The sequence below is a fragment of the Exophiala viscosa genome, assembly GCF_022695815.1.
Source record: "Exophiala viscosa unplaced genomic scaffold EDD37scaffold_1, whole genome shotgun sequence".
Lineage (NCBI taxonomy): Eukaryota > Fungi > Ascomycota > Eurotiomycetes > Chaetothyriales > Herpotrichiellaceae > Exophiala > Exophiala viscosa.
Window position 1 is genome coordinate 2816649 of NW_026944353.1, and position 17786 is coordinate 2834434.

General features: G+C 52.4%; 6 protein-coding genes across 6 annotated transcripts; 2 read left to right on the plus strand and 4 right to left on the minus strand.

The window, feature by feature from the left end:
* The first annotated feature begins 35 nt into the window (after nt 1-35).
* On the plus strand, nt 36-2769 carry EDD37DRAFT_52054 (uncharacterized protein). The gene has a single exon (XM_062813635.1). It carries the CDS (start codon nt 303-305, stop codon nt 2508-2510), a length of 2208 nt encoding a protein of 735 aa, XP_062675347.1. The 5' UTR covers nt 36-302; the 3' UTR covers nt 2511-2769.
* On the minus strand, nt 2574-4394 carry EDD37DRAFT_52049 (sterol carrier protein 2). Its single transcript, XM_062813634.1, has 2 exons — nt 3698-4394; nt 2574-3531 (listed from the first exon to the last, which is right to left on the minus strand). Exons 1-2 carry the CDS (start codon nt 4183-4185, stop codon nt 2637-2639), a joined length of 1383 nt encoding a protein of 460 aa, XP_062675348.1. The 5' UTR covers nt 4186-4394; the 3' UTR covers nt 2574-2636.
* A 742-nt stretch (nt 4395-5136) lies between these two features.
* On the minus strand, nt 5137-6528 carry EDD37DRAFT_52068 (uncharacterized protein). Its single transcript, XM_062813636.1, has one exon. It carries the CDS (start codon nt 6396-6398, stop codon nt 5187-5189), a length of 1212 nt encoding a protein of 403 aa, XP_062675349.1. The 5' UTR covers nt 6399-6528; the 3' UTR covers nt 5137-5186.
* Nucleotides 6529-9086: 2558 nt separating this feature from the next.
* On the minus strand, nt 9087-10427 carry EDD37DRAFT_604351 (uncharacterized protein; the record flags this gene model as incomplete). The annotated part of the gene is made up of 1 exon (XM_062814731.1): nt 9087-10427. One exon carries the CDS (start codon nt 10425-10427, stop codon nt 9087-9089), a length of 1341 nt encoding a protein of 446 aa, XP_062675350.1.
* Nucleotides 10428-12079: 1652 nt separating this feature from the next.
* On the minus strand, nt 12080-14544 carry EDD37DRAFT_655439 (fungal-specific transcription factor domain-containing protein; the record flags this gene model as incomplete). Its single annotated transcript, XM_062818762.1, has 2 exons — nt 12080-14392; nt 14443-14544. 2 exons carry the CDS (start codon nt 14542-14544, stop codon nt 12080-12082), a joined length of 2415 nt encoding a protein of 804 aa, XP_062675351.1.
* Nucleotides 14545-15661: 1117 nt separating this feature from the next.
* Nucleotides 15662-17731, plus strand: EDD37DRAFT_558999 (fungal-specific transcription factor domain-containing protein; the record flags this gene model as incomplete). The annotated part of the gene is made up of 1 exon (XM_062813771.1): nt 15662-17731. One exon carries the CDS (start codon nt 15662-15664, stop codon nt 17729-17731), a length of 2070 nt encoding a protein of 689 aa, XP_062675352.1.
* Nucleotides 17732-17786: the final 55 nt, after the last annotated feature.

Genomic DNA, 17786 nt, shown 5'->3' on the forward strand with positions numbered 1-17786 from the left:
CAGGGTTTCATCGCCTCCATCAGACTTCGATACTTTGCTATTCTCGTTTTGACATTCTCTTCTCGTAAGAGGACTGCCTTCTCCGCGTTGGCAGCCGGACCCCAGTGAGCCATTGATGTCATTTTCGATCGATTCAGCATCAGGATCGTGCTCGGTCGCGGGCACTGACCTTGTGTCCTTGCTGACAACGACCTCATGGTGCCTGCTATTTCAAAAGCTTTACCACCCTCATCCTGTAGGTCGACTCCTTTGTCGTAATTTTTTTCCCTTGTCATTCTGTGTCAGTCCAAGTTCCCCTCATCATGTTGGCATATCTTATCACGCTATCCGCGCTTTTTTTCCAGACAGCATGGTCCCAATCTTCTGGTTCTTGTCAGGCTGTCAGTCAACACATCAGCGTTCCCCCATACGACAACTACTTCTACTCCAACTGTCACAGCGACACTCAAGTCGTCATTACCAGTCCTCTGCCGGACTCAAACCTCTCCATCATCGGCCCTAGACTCATAGTCGCATGGCCTGCCGGCAACAGTGGGATATGCACTTTCTTCCAGCCCCAGAACGGTCGAAATGGCTCGCTTGGCATCGCACTGGCGAGGCCTCTGAGCCCTGTGTATAAAAATGTTACAGGTTCACAGTACCCTTATGTCGGAGTCGAAGGTGTTCTCTCCTTCAACAGCTCTGCGGTACTTACGATCCCGATCTTGGGCAGTGTAAGAACCATCCGTGACTTCACAGAAGGCCCGAGTCTTCTTCAGCCGATCATTCAGGATGCCATCAACATCACTACAACCAATGGGACCGGTGCGACACTGTCGCGGCTCTGGCTCGACAACGTCACAGTATCAAGCTTTAGCCTGGTACCACAACAAAACAGTGGCACAAACATCACGATTCACCAGCAGAATAAGACCATTAGCTTTGGTGCAGGAGACTACACTTTCTCCGCCAGCTTCAACTATCCGCAACTGACTCAACTCGAACCAGCTCAAGTGCTCAACACGGCCTCCCAGAATCTCACCCAGCAGAATGCCACATCGAGTGAGACTACTTCTCTATCCTTCCTCTCTTACACGGAGAAACTGCTTGCTGGAGCATGGAGATTCTTGACATACTTTGGTCGAGACAGCACGATCAGCGCCCTTCTTCTCGAACCCGTATTGAGCCAAGGCAACGGATCAGCAACAGAAGCCGTTATTGGCGCTGTGCTTGAGCGCATCAACCGCACCGATGGCTCGGTCTGCCACGAAGAGACCATCGGCGACTATGCCACATACCTCAATTTGCAAGATAACATCACGAGCACCGCACCAGGGTTCACTTACCCAATGATCGACACGGACTACTATCTTCCAGTCCTGATGGCGCAGTATTTCAGCAGCAGGCCGGGTCGCATCAGTGCCTTGCTAAGCCGTCAAGCAGGATCAATCGATGTCCAGAACCGCAACCTGACCTATGCCAAGTTGACACTCATCAATGCCGAAAAGATCATGAACCAGACAGCAGCATTCGCACAGAAGCAAACGGCAGCAAACCTGATCCATCTCAAGTCCGACCAAATCGTCGGCCAATGGCGCGATTCGACATATGGCATTGGAGGTGGACGTATACCTTTCGATGTGAACACTGCACTCGTCCCTGCTGCCCTCCGTGCCATCGGCCAACTGGCACGTACATCAGGAGTGTTTCCCAACAACACGTCAGTCAACGTGACCGCATGGCGCACACTAGCCGATTCCCGTGCTACAATATGGGAAGAAAACACCCTGCGTTTCTTCGAGACTAATGTCACGTCTGCCACAGCGAAATCCCGCCTGCAGCATTTCGTCGAGACAGCAACATTCTACGACGGACCGACCAATGCATCATCTCTTCCCGCATCAGGCAACATCACCACATATGCAATCTCGCTCCAGGGCTACGACAACTTATCTTCAGTGGACGTGATGCACAGCGACACCAGTTTCCGGGTGTTCTTCGTAAACGCCTCGGCTTCAACGCCTGAAGCTCAAGCCCAGGAGACGCGCTTCATCAACTCTACTGCCAATAGCCTGATTCGTTCATTCCCAGCTGGACTCATGACGCCGCAGAGCATGGTTGTCGCCAACCCGGCCATGTCTGGCTCAGACGTGCTAATCGCTAATTTCACCAACGCCGCTTACCACGGAACAGTGATTTGGTCGTTCCAGCTCGCCATGATGGCCAAGGGCGTCGAAAGGCAGCTTGGGCGGTGCAATTCGACCGGCAGCGTTCCGACATGGTGCACCATGCCTTCTGTGTATAACAACGTTAAGAAGGCGTACAACGTGCTTTGGAATAGCATCGAGGCCAACTCCGCGCAGTTGCAGGGCGAAGTGTGGAGTTGGACGTACAGTAACTCGACCGGCTTCGTGACTACACAGCTGGGCGACTTGCCGCCTCCGCCGGGCGTGGGTGCTGGAACGGAGAGCGACGTGAGACAGCTTTGGAGTCTGACGTTTTTGGCGGTCAAGAGGGATATGAACTTGTAGGCCGTCACTCGTCAGGGCTCGTGGACTCTTCTAGAGAAACAGCCTGGCCGTCGTATGGGAGTACGTAAAAGTCACAAGGAAAATTCCAGTCCTTTAGGCCCTGCATCCAGTATCACTTTATACGAACTACAATCTAGCCTGCAACTTGTCCGCCGTCTCGCCCAGGGCATAGTCACTTCTACGGTCCTTACTCCTGACGCTGTCTGCCAATTCGCGAGTCACACCCTTCGCCTCGATAGCAGGATTATACCCCAGCCCAGACAATTTGGCTATCTCTGAATCGCTCAGGCTCACATCCGTGTTCCTTTTGCCGTCGGCACGCTTATACACAGTCACCACCACGGCACCGCCTAGACCCAAATTATGCTGCAGCGCGACGTCAATGTCCTTGACGAGACGGCCGTTGTTGGCCCACCCTCTCAACTGCCACGTGAGTTCCGCGCACTGGGCCAGGCCCGTCGCGCCGAGCGGGTGGCCCTTACTGATCAACCCGCCCGAAGGGTTGATCACAGGCCCTTTACCGCCGTACGTGATGTCGCCGTTGCGCACCATCTCGTGAGCTTTGCCCACGTCGCAGAAACCGAGACCCTCGAGCAAAATGAGTTCGTTGGCCGAGAAACAGTCGTGGAGTTCGCACACTTTGATGTCGCGGGGCGACACGCCGGCCTCGTCGAGAGCGGCTTTGGCTGCGCGTTTGGTCATGTCGTAACCCACTAAGTCCATGGCGCTGCGGCTGAAGAGCGCCGGAGAGTCGGTCATCAGGGACTGGCCTGCCATGAGGATGGCGTGGGATTTGAGTTCGGGGCGGGAGTCGAGGAATTTCTGTGAGACGATGATCGCGGACCCAGCGCCGTCAGAGGTCGGGGAGCATTGGAGTTTGGTGAGTGGGAAGTGTATCATGGGTGATTTCTCGACTTCTTCGAGGGAGTAGACGTTTTGGAACTGGGCGTAGGGGTTGCGGGATGAGTGTTCGTGTGAGACGCGTGCGATTTCGGCGAAGTCGCGGGCTTCGGCGCCGTATCTGGACGGAGACGTTAGTCGTGGTGTGTCCATATGAGCGATGCTTTGACAAAAGGGGAGCAGCCTCGCTACAAACCGACGCGGCAGGCTATGAATTCTCTGCGGCTGATAGTAGCAGGGACAGCAGGACATTGCGTCGTTGGAGTCGGGATGGAATAAATGCTCACTTTTCCATGTATTCCCTGCCGGCATTGGCAAAGAACTGTGCATTTCGAGGGCTACCATGCTTGCCTCGGGTTTCCTCCATCAATGCCGTTCCCAGGCCCATTGGACTCGGACGGTCATCCCAGATGCTCTTGATGCTGCCTGGCTTCATGGTCTCGAAGCCAACGACCATGACGACGTCGACAATACCGGATCTCACAAGCGTGCGTGCCAGTTGTAGCCCGGTACTGCCAGTGGCGCATGCATTGTTGGTGTTGTAAATGGGGATATTGGTCATGCCGAATTGATAGAAGATCCTTTGTCCGGACGTGGTGTCACCATAACAGTAGCATGCAATGCCTGTCTGGACATCGTCGTATGTGATGTGTGCGTCGAGCAGGGCTTTGGTGCCGGCTTCGAAGCCCAACTCAGGATATGTTCTCAGTTGGCGGGGCTTGATGAACTTGGTCACCCCGACACCTAGCACATAGGCGTTGTTGAGGGAGGACATGGCCAATGGTATGGAAATGCTTCAGGTAACTTGGGAATGTTGTAGATCACGTTGAAGAGATTGTGCTATGCTACGTGCCTTGCACTGCAGTCTCTTCGGTGTTCAGCGACAATAATGGAGCTATCATTCGTAAGGAGAGCAACTCATAGATGTACTGAACACCACCACTGTAGAGTCGGGTTCACTGATTACTTATTACTCCGCAACATGTTTCCCGGCCTCGCCGGTAAAGCAGGTGGACTTCCCCCGCATCCTGAATAGACATCCCATGCCTTGTCCCGAGGCTCAGAACTTCCCCTTCGGCATTCGTAACTCCGAGTGACTAAGTCATGTTGGGAATGGTAAAGTACCCTCGGTCCTAATGGTGGCCAAGGCCATGGAGGCTTCCCATAGACCATAGGACGAGCACACCTGGACGTACAATGCATTATTGTTCTCGTATTTGGGAATAAAGAAACTACTGGTACATGGTATCTCTTCCACAGAATCAAGTATCCAACTCCATATGCCAACGGGATGCGGCGAAGCTTTCTGGTGCTCATGTCCTGGTAACATGAATGCAACCATGAAGACAGCCACAACAAGGGCTGAAATACGAAAAGCACAGATTGAGAGTTTTATACCCGGGTATGGCCATTCGAACCATCATCGAGGGCCGTCAGGTGCATACACCTCATCCGTACGCCAGTTCGATGAGCTCCAATACGGTATCAAAAATCGTCATCATAACTCCTGAGAGACGCCGTCGTACAGCTCTCAGATATGTGTCTGATCAAAGTAAGGAAATCGTGGCTCCTGTGGTCGAAACGCATACGACATTGTCCAGTATGCATTCTGTCCGTTGCGCATTAGTGGGATATCCTTCCAAAAGCAACCTGATGGGAAATAAGTGGTCATGTTGAACACCTTCTGAATCAGGCGCAGTTGATGAAAGCGAGACAAAGTAAGAAGTGTTATCACGTATGATGTGATGATCACTGTCTTCGCCTGTACCTTTGACGCTAGTCCGGTCGCCTATCTGAAGAATACGATTGCTGGTGGGGACCAAAATATGACTGCCAGTTGGAATAGGACAACCAATCTGACTGATTATCGGAAGACTTGAACGAGATGTCATGCAAGGGCATGTTGGGAGCTGTTGGCCACGCGTTCGGGAGATCCAACATGTCCAAGTCACGTCCTGGTCCATCGGCTTGAACAACATCTGAGCCAACAGAGTCAGGTGTTGGAGTGTCAGGTTGGTGGTCCAGCATAGGAGATGTGCCAATTGGAGTGCTAGGATTGGGCATGGAGAAGGCTGGATAAGGCATGCGGGAGGACATGTTGTTCATGCGCATGGCAGTCATGCCGTGCTCATTTGAAGCGTCAATACTTCGATTGTCATTCTCGGGTGCAGGGTGCAGGTGGGTCTGCACATTTGGTATTCCCAACTGCCCATGGACATTTTCCAGGTGATTTTCGAAGTCGCCCTGTCGCAAGTAGTGCTTTTTGCGCTTTTTGCAGTTGGAGTAAGGACACCAAAAGCGGAAGCCCCGAGGTGCTTTACGCGAACCATGCCTGGACGGGCCGGCAGCGTTAGTTGATGCTGGCGTGCCTTCACCTCCGCTGCAAATCGACTCGGCCTGAAAACTGGGTGACTGATGGAGGTTGACACCAGAGGACTCCCAGGAGGATTGAGCAGACGCAGGCCGGAGAAGAGACTCTCGGGAAGGTGAGCGAGTAGCACTGGCGGGTGAAAGATGTGTGCCGCAATCTCCGCGCCGCGAATCTGCAGTAACGGCCTGAGCAGGATCATTCAGCGTCCGAGCGCTGTTGAGAAGAGCAATGACCTTGCCTTTGTCTCTGTTCCAGCTCTTGCATTGCCGCATCTGTGTGATCATATCGAAGAGATCTGGAGGTAGGGTATAATAGATGGTTGGGTGGTAGTGGCGCCAAAATGCCAACCGACGTCCGGGCAAATTGCGAAGATAGAGGATGACAGAGAGAACAACTCTATAATCCTCATCGTCGACCCGGAGGTATGCCTCGGTAACGGGCAAGTAGTGATCAAAGTATGGATGGCGTTGTAGCTGATTGAGGAGTGTCTCAACGTCGATGCCGATCACAATGTCGGAATGGGATCGAGGGGTTTGCTCGTTCTGACCAGGCTGTGGAATATTAAGAGTCGGCAAGTTGCTCCGACCACTGCGGTAGTGCGCTGGAGTATTGAACATAGTGCCAGAAGAGTGTGCGAAATATTTGATTAAAGCAGTGCCTGGGCTGAATCTTGCTAGGTGCTGTTGCGTGTCAGGCAGAATGAAAGCTGTGAATCGAAGTAAACAGCGAGTAAGCTGCCGCGAACGACTCCTGTCCTACACAAAAGGTGGCAGCGGTAAGGACGGCAGCCTACCTACCCGAAAGAAGTGAAGAAGAATGACAACGACAGGAAGGTCAAGTGGGTAAAAGACTTTCGCTCATGGGATATCAGGAACTGTATGAGAGATAGGGGAGATGGGCAGTGCAACAGGATGCGGACTCAGGCGTTATATGTGGTGTACAACGTACCGAACACCTACAGAGAGTGTAATGAATACCGGTTTCAGGGCGAGGCATACTCGCCAGATGCCATCAGCATTGTGTGTACTGCTTGCAAGAGTGATGCGTATTGCAAGATGACATTGTAAGAGGAAGAACCAAAAGAATCAAAGGTTTTCGAGTGTTCACAGCCCCGCCAAGACTAACTGCTTGTGCTGTGGCCATCATCCTCTCCGGTGCCGTTCGGTGGGTCCAGGGCCTGGAAATCGCTTCTCTGGGCCCCGGACCCTGCCAACCGTGCTAACATTGCGGGCACCCCTTGGGGGGGCAGTGGCGAGGGTGGCGCCCGCACCCTGCCCTTGGCGTCCCAATCAAAGTCTCTTTCAACTGCGCTTCTACGTCTATCATGCAACCACCCCCCAACTTGGCTTCATCGATGCATGCACGGCGTCACAGGCCGGTCCCTACAAGTCTCTAGCTGACACTTGTTCGCCCAATACCTGCTCGTTTACCACGGACATTCACTGTATCTGCTCGGTGAAGCGCATTGAGCAGTCGCAGAGGTCAAGTGCCAACAACATGGTCCGATCCTCCGTCCAGTCCCTATGCGACGCAAGAGCCGAGGACAGCGACAGTCCTCATGCGATCAACGGCCTGCCATGCAGAATCTCATTCCTGTGCATACTCGGCTCGGTGGACAAGAGAAAGGTTGACCGCTCAATCGGCGTTGGTACCATTCATCGCATCAAGACAGGCCTCATGACATCGAAGACCACCCACACCATTCATTTAGCCTGCAAATGTGGCGGTGGTTGCGCGCCTGGCGTAGTGTCTCTTGCAGCACTGGTGCCTGTTCCTGGGCCAAGCATACCTTCCGTGCTGATCGAACACTGATCAATTGTGCAGATGGGCAAAGCCTAGTTGGAGTGAACGCAAGTTAGACTGCGCATAACACACCTCTGCGAATAGTCAGGCGAGCAAGGGACCTCTGTGCATGCCGCCTGCCTATCACTTACTACAGTATGCAGAATGCAACAAACCTTCATACGCAAAAACTGCCCGCACCTGGAGTCAGCAAGACGTTTCAGATCTGAAACAATCCTGCAGGGAGGCGCTGTTGACTGGGAATCATGACCATCTCGACACCCGATGGCGCAAAGTTGAGCCTTGATCGTGAAGACCAGACACAAATCGAAACGGACAAGATCTACGCTATCCACCGCTGTTGACTATCTTCCATTTCTACCATCAACACATGTCTTCCATTTCATTCGTCATTTTCAAGCGCGCCACACGCCGGCAGTCTGCCTCGCAGAACTGTTGAACCTAAATGCCTCGGTACGTACTTGGTGCGCTTGGGTTCCAGGACAAGTCAGATGAATCCAGGGTGACGTGGACGCCATCTCTTGCCCAGACGCAGGCCTGCATCGTCATAAACGAACAGAAGATCCAAACCATACTGGTTACCCAGCACGAAATCTTGGTCATATGCTGTCAGGCACAAAGCTTATTGCTCTCATAAGTGCATGACCTTGCACGCAAACGTGCATAGTCGCAACCATAGCGATCAGCAAGCATGGTTAAGCTATTGGGACAACACTTATGCGAGCATCTCTCAAGTGTGTCTCGCAAGCTTGGATCTCGATTATTGTCCGCAACTTCCGCTCACATTCGCGTGCCAATCGATCCATGCCACGTCCCTTCCTCCCGGTGCCCTTGTATTTGCAACCACTTTGGGTCGTCACTACTCCCGAAATTGATACCACCATTACATCGCTGATCATGATCAACCCCTCCACACCTCCACAACATTCTGCTCGTCTTGCCCACCTTATAAAGCGGGCATCCCTTAACGTTTCAGCCTTAACAGGTGTGTTTCAGATACAGATAACGTCGAATGGAAAATGGCAATACCTCTTCTTGCGAACAAGAGGCAGGTACGGACTCTTGCGACGCGGCCTATAGGAAATGTTGCAAGAAAATGACTGGTTACTTGTCAACGCATGGACGTTGTCTCCCGCGTGGTGATGATATTGAAAGCTGCGGATTCAAAGATCTTCAAATCCAGTGTCTAGCCGAGACCAGCTCAGGCCAGATTTCCTCGGCGGCCACGACAAAGGAAACCGATCTCTCCTCCCATTATGATATACCTTCCACTCAAGAGCTCAACGCTCTGTCGAGGCCACCAGAGTCCTACTTGCTCCGTTCTCCGGAGCAAGACAGACGAGATCAATGCTCTTAATCGAGCTCTTTGCTTGATCTCTATCACAGGTACCTGCCCATTTGTGATATTATGAGGTCTTTTCGTGCCTGCTCCAGCCTCCGATTTCGTCCCTCGTACCTGTCGACAGGGTTTCCCCCCAGCATTGCACAATTTCCTTCTCTTCTCACTGTCTGCTATCATTTGACTCTGATGTCGATTGATGTCTACCATTTGAAAAAAATCCGAGATGACTTTGTTGCAGATTCTCCTGAAACATGCCAAAGGACAATGCTGTCTCAGACGCAAGGCCATGCTCCGAGTCGACATATTGCTCACCGTCGGTTGCGGCGAATGAGTGAGTCCGATACTCTGCTGACATGGTGTCCTGCTCAACGGCTGATTCGGACATGGCATCTTCATATGCGAAGTTCGAGTAAAATTCTGTTTGACCGCTAGGGAACCCTCCGTGGCTGCCAAAGTTGAAGGCCTCTCCGATGGTGGTTGGCGCCACTATATCCGCCTGTTGGAGATCATCGTTCAGAATGCGATGGTGCAGAGGTGAAGCGCCTGAACTGGGAGCAGCCGAAGACGACAATTCATCTTGTTCTGACGGAATATCCGGGCGCAGGGCGTCTGTCGGATCGTGCTCGGGTGTGTCTGGATGGTAGAGCCGGAGGTGATTACGATAGTTGCCTGCGTTTCGGAAATCGGGACGTTGACAGCCTGGCTCCGGACAGAAGTACTTATATCCAGCAGGCGCCCTGCCGCCCGCCGTGCGTGTTCCTGGTGCTCTTGGGCTCCTCGAAGCTCTTCGACTTCGAACAGTGGGAAACGGTGCAGGAGCACTTGATTGCCATTCGATGCCAAATCCCTTTATTGTTGCTGACGGTTGCGATGCACCACTTGTCCCGCACGAAGGCCATGGATTCAGGGTTGCTTTTTCGGCCCAAAGTTCCGGGAAAGTCTCACAATGCCCCGATATCTCGGACCCGGATCTAGAATGTGTCTGTGATATTGACGAGCCCGAGACAGCATCAACGAAAGGTTTTTGGAATAGCTCGAAATGTGGATCTCTCCTAACAGCCTGGACAGACTGCCACAGACTGGCCGGGAGAACTCCGTATTCTTGAGCAAGATATCGACTTAGCATCTTCTGAGCCTCGGACGGCCAGCGTGGTTGAAACAGCGGCACCCATAACTCCTGTTCGAGGGCAAGATATCTGCGGGCCGCGTCTCGATGGCAAGCGATATCCGGGTTCTGAGTAATCCGGGCGAGAAGTTGGTTGAACAGATGATCTTGGTATGTGTTGGTAGGCTCGTCGGGTACATTGGACTGCTGCCCCATTGTGCCTGCGCAGGCTTGATTTATCCAGTTGACGGGCGGAGTGGACTGCAGGCTCGAACCGGCATGACGGCTCACTGAGTCATACCCAAAAGGCGAAACACCATTCACTTCGAATGATGTGGGAGACAGCCCATTGTCCGTGTCCATTGACCACGAGATTCCAGGATGATTTCTGTTCATGTTTGGTGCAAGCGGTGTGATGAGATTACTGCACGGATCTCTCGATCTTGTGCTCTTCGCGAGATCAATCGACCAGCAACAATCCACAATCAGACCGACCGGCGGCGTAGGCTCGAGAGAAATGCAACATTCGAAGGATAGAAACAAAAAGTCTCCTGCAAGAGCGACGAGAAAGCAGGAAGAAGCGCCGAATGAGAAATAAAGCTGGACCAGCAGACGAAACACTATTGTTGCATATGTGTGAAAGCCACGGTAGGTTGAAGAAGCAGCAACTCTTCATATGAGGTCGAGCCTGTCGAGCGTTCGCACTCGTGCCTGCATGCCTTGCATGCGGACCAGGCTTAATAGGATGTGTCAACCGAGGACCTGCATCAGGACGAACCGTTTGGCAGCGCCCTTATGTGCACTGACATAGCTTTGCAGGCAGACATGTGCGTTGAGAGTTCGCAGATTATTGATGACGGATATGCACATCACCGAGGTGGAAAGCGCCGTCTCAAGATCTTCCCAGAAGACCTATTGGCGTCACAAAAAGTACACTGCACAGAGGCTGAACGGGCAAGTGGTAAGCGGTATGCAATCGGGTCTTGCACCGATTGAGAAGATGCATCCGAGAAAGTCTGCATAGCCTCTCATCGTTACTGGGAGACGAAAAGATCTTTTAAAAATAGGCGATAGGGTATGCTCGACCATCTTCTCCAACATTGCCAAACTGGGTGGGATGCACCTCAGTCGAACCAGCGACCAGGGAATGCGGGATATTCCATGACATCTTTTTCATCCACCAAACAGAATATCATATTTCCTTCGTATCAATCATAATCGTTATCATGACTCAGATGAGCTCCTGACAATTAAACTGTCGAATGTGCCTCGGGCCTCGTACGTAGTAAAGAATAGTACACATCTTTTTGCTGGCTCGCACAGTAGCGTCCGGTGGTCTGACGATCGAGCATATTATTATCGGACACCCCGCTGTCCCCGTGACTTTGATCATGCAAGGCATCCAAGCAGGCAGGCATGCTGTGGCTGACTCTATCAGCACTCGATATGCAAACACCCAAAAATGCCGAACCGGTGACCAGGTAGAATCCGGTGGCTGTGCCCTAATCCATCCAATGGGCAAACGGCTCTGAGTTAAACAGGCCTATCAAGTGAAACGGCTCGGTATGTCCGTTGATAAGAGTCACCAACAATCGCTGTTCTGTGACTTCAGTATGAGATAGACGATTCATTCTCTGGGTCAGTGGTTTCCAAGCCTGCAGGAAGATGCACCGATTCGGAAAGCACCTGGGTTCCAATCGTCCCTTTTGTTCAGACACCTTGCCCACTTGGTGGGTGTGTCGCAAGCGAAACTCGATTCGGGGAACTCGACAATTAGCGACTTTTGTGTCCCTTTTGTTAGCCGAAAATGCCGGCTCGACATGCTTGAATGAGATATTGGCCCGGAGGACGTGGAGCAGGTACAGATGCGCGGGTGCTACATCAACCTATCTTTTCCCCGTGATACCACATCAATCGACTTGGGGAGATATGTCAGGCCCGTTTCAAGGAATGAGCCTTACCACAGGGCTGAGGTCCGGATACTGCTTATTCCGGGGATACCACCGATTGGGAACTTCTGAGACATGGAATCCCATGTTATACTGTTATCAGGGCAATGCAGCCGTGTAGAAAGTTGTTGCATCGCTGACCAAGTTGGAAACGTCGGGCAATTGACTTTGTTCCAGTGAGGCCATCAGTTCCATCTGCTGCTGCCGGCTGAGCGACTGCATCTGGTATGTAGGCGGGAATGACTGGTGCATGTATCGTGAGTACTCTTGGCCAAAGGGCGCTAGGTACGGCAAGTCGTCGTAATTCGTGTCCGGGGAGCCATTGATACCTGGGATCACGCCTGGTACCATGGCCGCCGACGTCCAAGGGGTACCACCTTGCGTCGTGTTGATGTAGTTCGCAGCCGCATGTGGATCGAAGCCTGGGAGACTGTAGATCATAGACTGTGCGTCATAGCGGGGAACGTTGTGTGGTATATATTGTGTGTCTAGATTCTGTGGTTGAGAAGTCTGATGGACGTTCTCTGGCTGGTACGATTGTGGTTGCTTTGACTGGTCATTGTAACCGCTTGACGCCTGCTGTGGTTGGAAGGTCTGATTGATGGTGCCTGCTGTGTGGACGCTGTGAATCGATTGAGGTGATTGTGCACCGTATAGAGAGGTGTTTGCTGTGCTGGCAGGGCTGTTGGCAAAACCTGATGCCGAGGAACTGATGTCCTGCGTGGTCGTGCTTACGTAGTCCGACGTAGCTGGGGATTCGCCTGTTTTGTCGGCGTCGTAAGCCTTGAGACAGCCGAGCACAAGGTTCTCGTAGAGTTGCTGTGCGGATCGGACGCCAGGCCACCGGTCGGCGCAGAGATCGATCGCTGTCAGAGCATCTTGAATGTGCATTTGGGCTTCCTCGATAGTATGTTGCTGTCTGATACTTGGATAAGACAGGCACCATAGGACGGTATTGAGAGCCATGAAGATCGCCTGGGTGAAAATCCAGGTGATGTCTATCAGGTTTGCTTCGGCTTGGCGCTTCTGCATCTGGATATTGAAGATAGCCGCTGAGTAGCATTTCTGGGCTGCTTCGAGGGATGGAGTAGGTATTTGGGGTGAGGGTCGATACATGAAGACGATCATTGTGTTCTTGCGACCAATAAACCAAGTTTCACTCAGGCCGGACCCTTCGTCATTTTTGGGACAGTCTCGGACCCAGTCGTCGATCTTTTTGAGCATTTGATGGAACCAAGGATCCGTATCTGAGGTCGGTGTATCTCGCTTTCGAAGGTATAAGGTCCGTCTGATCTCCGCTTGGAGCAGTCTCATCTTGAGAAAGTGAATGGAAATACATTTCTTCATGATTGGGTGATGTCCAGGCAGCAACCCATCCGCGCTGATGAAGCGATCGTCGCAAAGCTCGAAAAAGTTGACGTTGATATTATCGACGGTCACGCCGAATGCGCTCGGCCTTCCCAAGCTGTGAGACAAACCGTACTCCATGGACGTGATGATCCAGAAAAGTCTCCGGCGCATATCGATTTCAAGGGCATTCGGTCGCGACCCGTTTGGCGGTCTGTGGATTGTTTCCTCTTCACAAAGACCAAGATCCTGACATAGCTTTGCCGCGACTCCTACAACCCAGTATGCGGCTGTCCTTGTGGGGGTTAGCAATGAGTATTGCGCAATAAGCGCAAAGCATTGTAAGGTAGACAGGTCCATTTTCTCAACAGCACCCGGCATAAAAGGTAGCGCCGCCAGGTAGTAACTGTCGGCAAGACCAGCGTATTGTTTATCGAGCTTTTGCATACTGATCGCGACGACTAGACGGACTTGAAAGTTGAGGGTCGTATCAGCCGTGCCGTTGTATACGGTCTCGAGGTCTCGACGGAACGAAGGCTCGTGGAGGAGCGGCAACATGTACTGGGCCTTGACCATGTATATTGAAACCAAGCGTTCCATGAGTTCTCGGTTTGGGAGATCAGGTGCGGCCACCGAACTAATGAGAGGATACACCTTGGAGGTGGGCTTACTGCTCTCAGCGTCGAACTTGTCTTTGATCTCTTGGGCGGCATGATGTGGTACGACATCCTTGATCATTCTCCGGGACGAGTTCTGTTTCGCAAACTCCATCACGAAGCGCGTGATGGCAATGCCGCTAGATGGGCCCAAGAATCGACACTCATCCTTCTCAGTGAATCTCACCAGACCTGCGGCCCGCGCCATGGACTCATGGTCAGGTTCGTAGTCGTCCTCTTTCTCCAGTGCCTTGTACTCCTCATTCAGTCGACGGACCGTCTCTTGCAAAGAGGTGATGTATGTCCGCGGTATGGTCCGATTTTTGGCCGAGTCGTAATATTCGCAATGGGCGTTACTTCTCTCGCAGGGCTCGCAGCGGGGCAGGGTCGGGTCGCATCGTGTCTTCCTCTACTCGTTGTTAGATATAACGATTTGAGAGTGCGACGGGACAAACACACTTGTCTACATCTCACGCAAGCGGTCACAGTATGATGGACTTTGTCTCGTGATTTCACCGTCTCCGGCGAATCAGCCATTGTGGCATTTCCAACGTCTGCCATCAAGGCCAGCCGTATGGTCGTAAGGATCCTCAATGGCTTTAAGGACTGGCAGTAGTGACTGAGGTAATGAATCTCTTCATCGTCTGCAGCATGGCCGAGGCAGCCCAGCGTGGGGAAGGTCAGTAGTCGTCATGCATTGGATTTGGTTGAGGCATGTCTTGAATGGGATCTGCAAGGGCTTAACCGCGGAAAAAGTAAATGGCGAACAGAGACTAAGCGTCCGTCAGCCGAAGAAGCTTCGGAAGAGTGAAGCGTGTGAAGCGTAAGCGGCCGTATGGAGTAACTTAGAGAGACAGGAGAATTTGCATTTGACGGCCGTGGATGGCCAAGCTAAAGACTGCGCGTAATCTGTGGTGGTGGTGGACTCTGGGCCGGGGCTGTCCTGCTTCTAGATCCTGCTCAACTTGGGCAACGGAAAAGGCTTGTTCAGGTGAGCGCTGATCAGGAAAGCAAGTTGAACGACGAGTATCCAATAGGTACTCTGGGAGGGCACAGAGGGGCAACCTACCAAGGCAAGGTACTTGAACTTCAGTGGCGGCGTTTACGATGGCGTTTTAGGCTTCACGAAAGAAACCGGATAAGCTACTGTAAGTAACGGCTCTAGGCTCTCTCATCATTGGATCTTGCAACATGGGTCTCACAACGCGCACCCTTTCAAGTTCAAGCACATCATGTCGAGTGCCCGGGATCGTTGTCGTCTGCACTTAGCTTGACCGCCGATCATCCAAGGAAGCACGCCGAACACGCCGATGAAGTTTGCGTACCCCTCTCAGCCCTCTCTCTCCTCTGCTGATGGTGGGATCTGCCGGCCGATCGAAAGCGAGGCAAAACCTTCGCTTCGCTGACTGGTATCAATCAAAGCCGACTTGTTTCATCACAAAGACACAAGTGTTTGGCATTTCCCAGACTCCATCACCAGAACAGAATTGCTGCTAGTTCCCCGTCTTCGTCAATGGTGAGGTGTTGACATTTTTAGTCAGCTAACTGTGTGGCGAGTTTACCCGGCGGCCCAGTCATGCGGCAACGGCATTGAGTCGCGCAAAACTGTAGTCCGACCAAGGTGAAAGGCCGCCCAGTGCGGTGAAGAAATCGCTGGTGCTCAAGTGCGCGGAATTCAATGGCGAAGACGGAGTCCGTTGAGGCTCTTCTGGCGCCCTCATTACGCGTCTCTCGACCTGTTGCGGCGTGTGCGAGATGTCGCTCAGCCAAGATAAAATGTGATGGAAAACTTCCCGCCTGTTCCGCTTGTGAGCGTTCTGGCAAAGGCAGCAGTTGTACAAGCGCCAACGATGAATTTGCTCGTGGCAAGGAAAGAAGTTATGTTGCTGCCCTGGAGGCCGCTGCTCAAAGACTTCAGAAGAAAATAGAGCGTGCCAGAGCCGAAATCGCCAGTCAGAAGCCTTCGTCAGCCTCATATCCGGGCCAGCAAAGGCAACAACCACCCAGGAGGATCAGTGGCACACGGCGCAAGGAGGCATCCGACGTAGACGAACTCGTCAGCGATTTTGGATTTCTGACGGTCAACGCTACCTCTCGAGACTTCCACGGCTTCACCTCTACCGTGTCTTTCGCCAAGTTGCTTCTTTCTGCCGCCACAAGGGATGAACTGCCTCCTACCGAAACACGCGGTCTCCCACCGAGATATGCCATCACACCAATGATCAGTCACTATATGGACAATATCTACGTCCTCTTTCCGTTCTTCTCCGAGACGGAGCTGATGAGTAGCCTTTCGCGCATTTACAATGAATCGTCAGGCGGAGGGTCGTCTGTCTCTCCTCTTGATGTTTGGAATGTGCGACTCATCCTGGCCATCGCTTACGCTGCTTGCTCTCAACGAAGAGGTGACGAAAACGACAAGACCGCCCTACAGCACATGACGGCTGCTCGTAGCTTGGCAGGCTACGTTCTTCACCCGGGATCGATAGCCGGGTTACAAGCACTTCTGCTGCTTGTACAATATGCTTTGGTCGACCCTGCTCACTTTGACAGCTGGTACCTTGCTGGTATGGCTTCGCGCCTTATGGTTGATTTGGGCCTTCACTGTGAACCACCAGCCGAGTTGAAGATCAGTAAGAGCGCATTGGATCTGCGACGCAGAATATTCTACTGTACCTACGCCCTCGACCGCTTGGTCAGTATGTCTCTGGATCGAGCATTTTCCTTCACCGACGACTCGGCTTCCGAAGTACCGCTTCCCACGTCGGCGACAGATGGTTCGCCATCCAATCTTTTCCTCCGCTCCACCCGGCCGTCACTGTTCCTATTCGACATTCGCAGAGTACAATCCGCGTTTTATCAGACGACGCGATGGTCTTCGCGCACCCAATGGCCCCTTGCAACAGCAGCCACGTATGCTAGTTCCGTATCCAATGACATACACGCATGGTACTCCACGATTCCACCCAATCTGTCACAGCGCCATGTCATGCTCTTTAACCTGGAGAGGTTGTATTGCCAGATTTTGGTCGTATCACCCAATCAGAGGGTCCCTGCCAGTAATATGACAGACCTCAACAAAGAGCTCGTGTTTGAATACTCGTCTCAATATGCAGAGTTGTTACAGCCTATTACACAGGATGTGACATGGCATGCATACTTGACCTACGCAGATATCTGTCGGGCCAAGTACGTTGGACAAAAGTTTGTGGAGGTGATGTGGTCGGATTTCGACCGCCTGTTGAAGACGTCGCACTCCGTTCGAGAAGGATCCCCCGTTACAAACAACGTACCGTTGGACAATGGACAACGTGCAACCATTTTCCTACGCAAGATCATCGAGATCTTGGACTTTGCTCGACATCGCTGGGCTATGCCACAGATGCGCGAGAAATTTGAACAAGAGTCAGCAGTACTCTTCTCACGTCTGAAAAGCCGACAGATGGATGTCAAGCCGGTTCAATACTCGAATACACCCAACACGACCGCCAGCAGCAACAACAACAACACGGGTTATAACAATACTGGAGTCGGCGTGTGGACGAACCCGAATCAGTATACACACGATGGCGCTGCCTTGCCTCAACTTCCCAGTCCTCCAATTAAGCAAGACCTCAAGGGCCAGCACGGCCAGCAATCTCAGCCAATGCTGACACCACCGGAAGAATATCACATGGGGTCGAATTACCCACTGCCACCAGGCTCTCTGCCACGACGGAGCTACGAATTTTTTGGTGGCCGGAAGTGAGGATTTATTATAAGAGATGTCTGGTTATGGATTCTGCAATGTGTCGCGTGTCGGA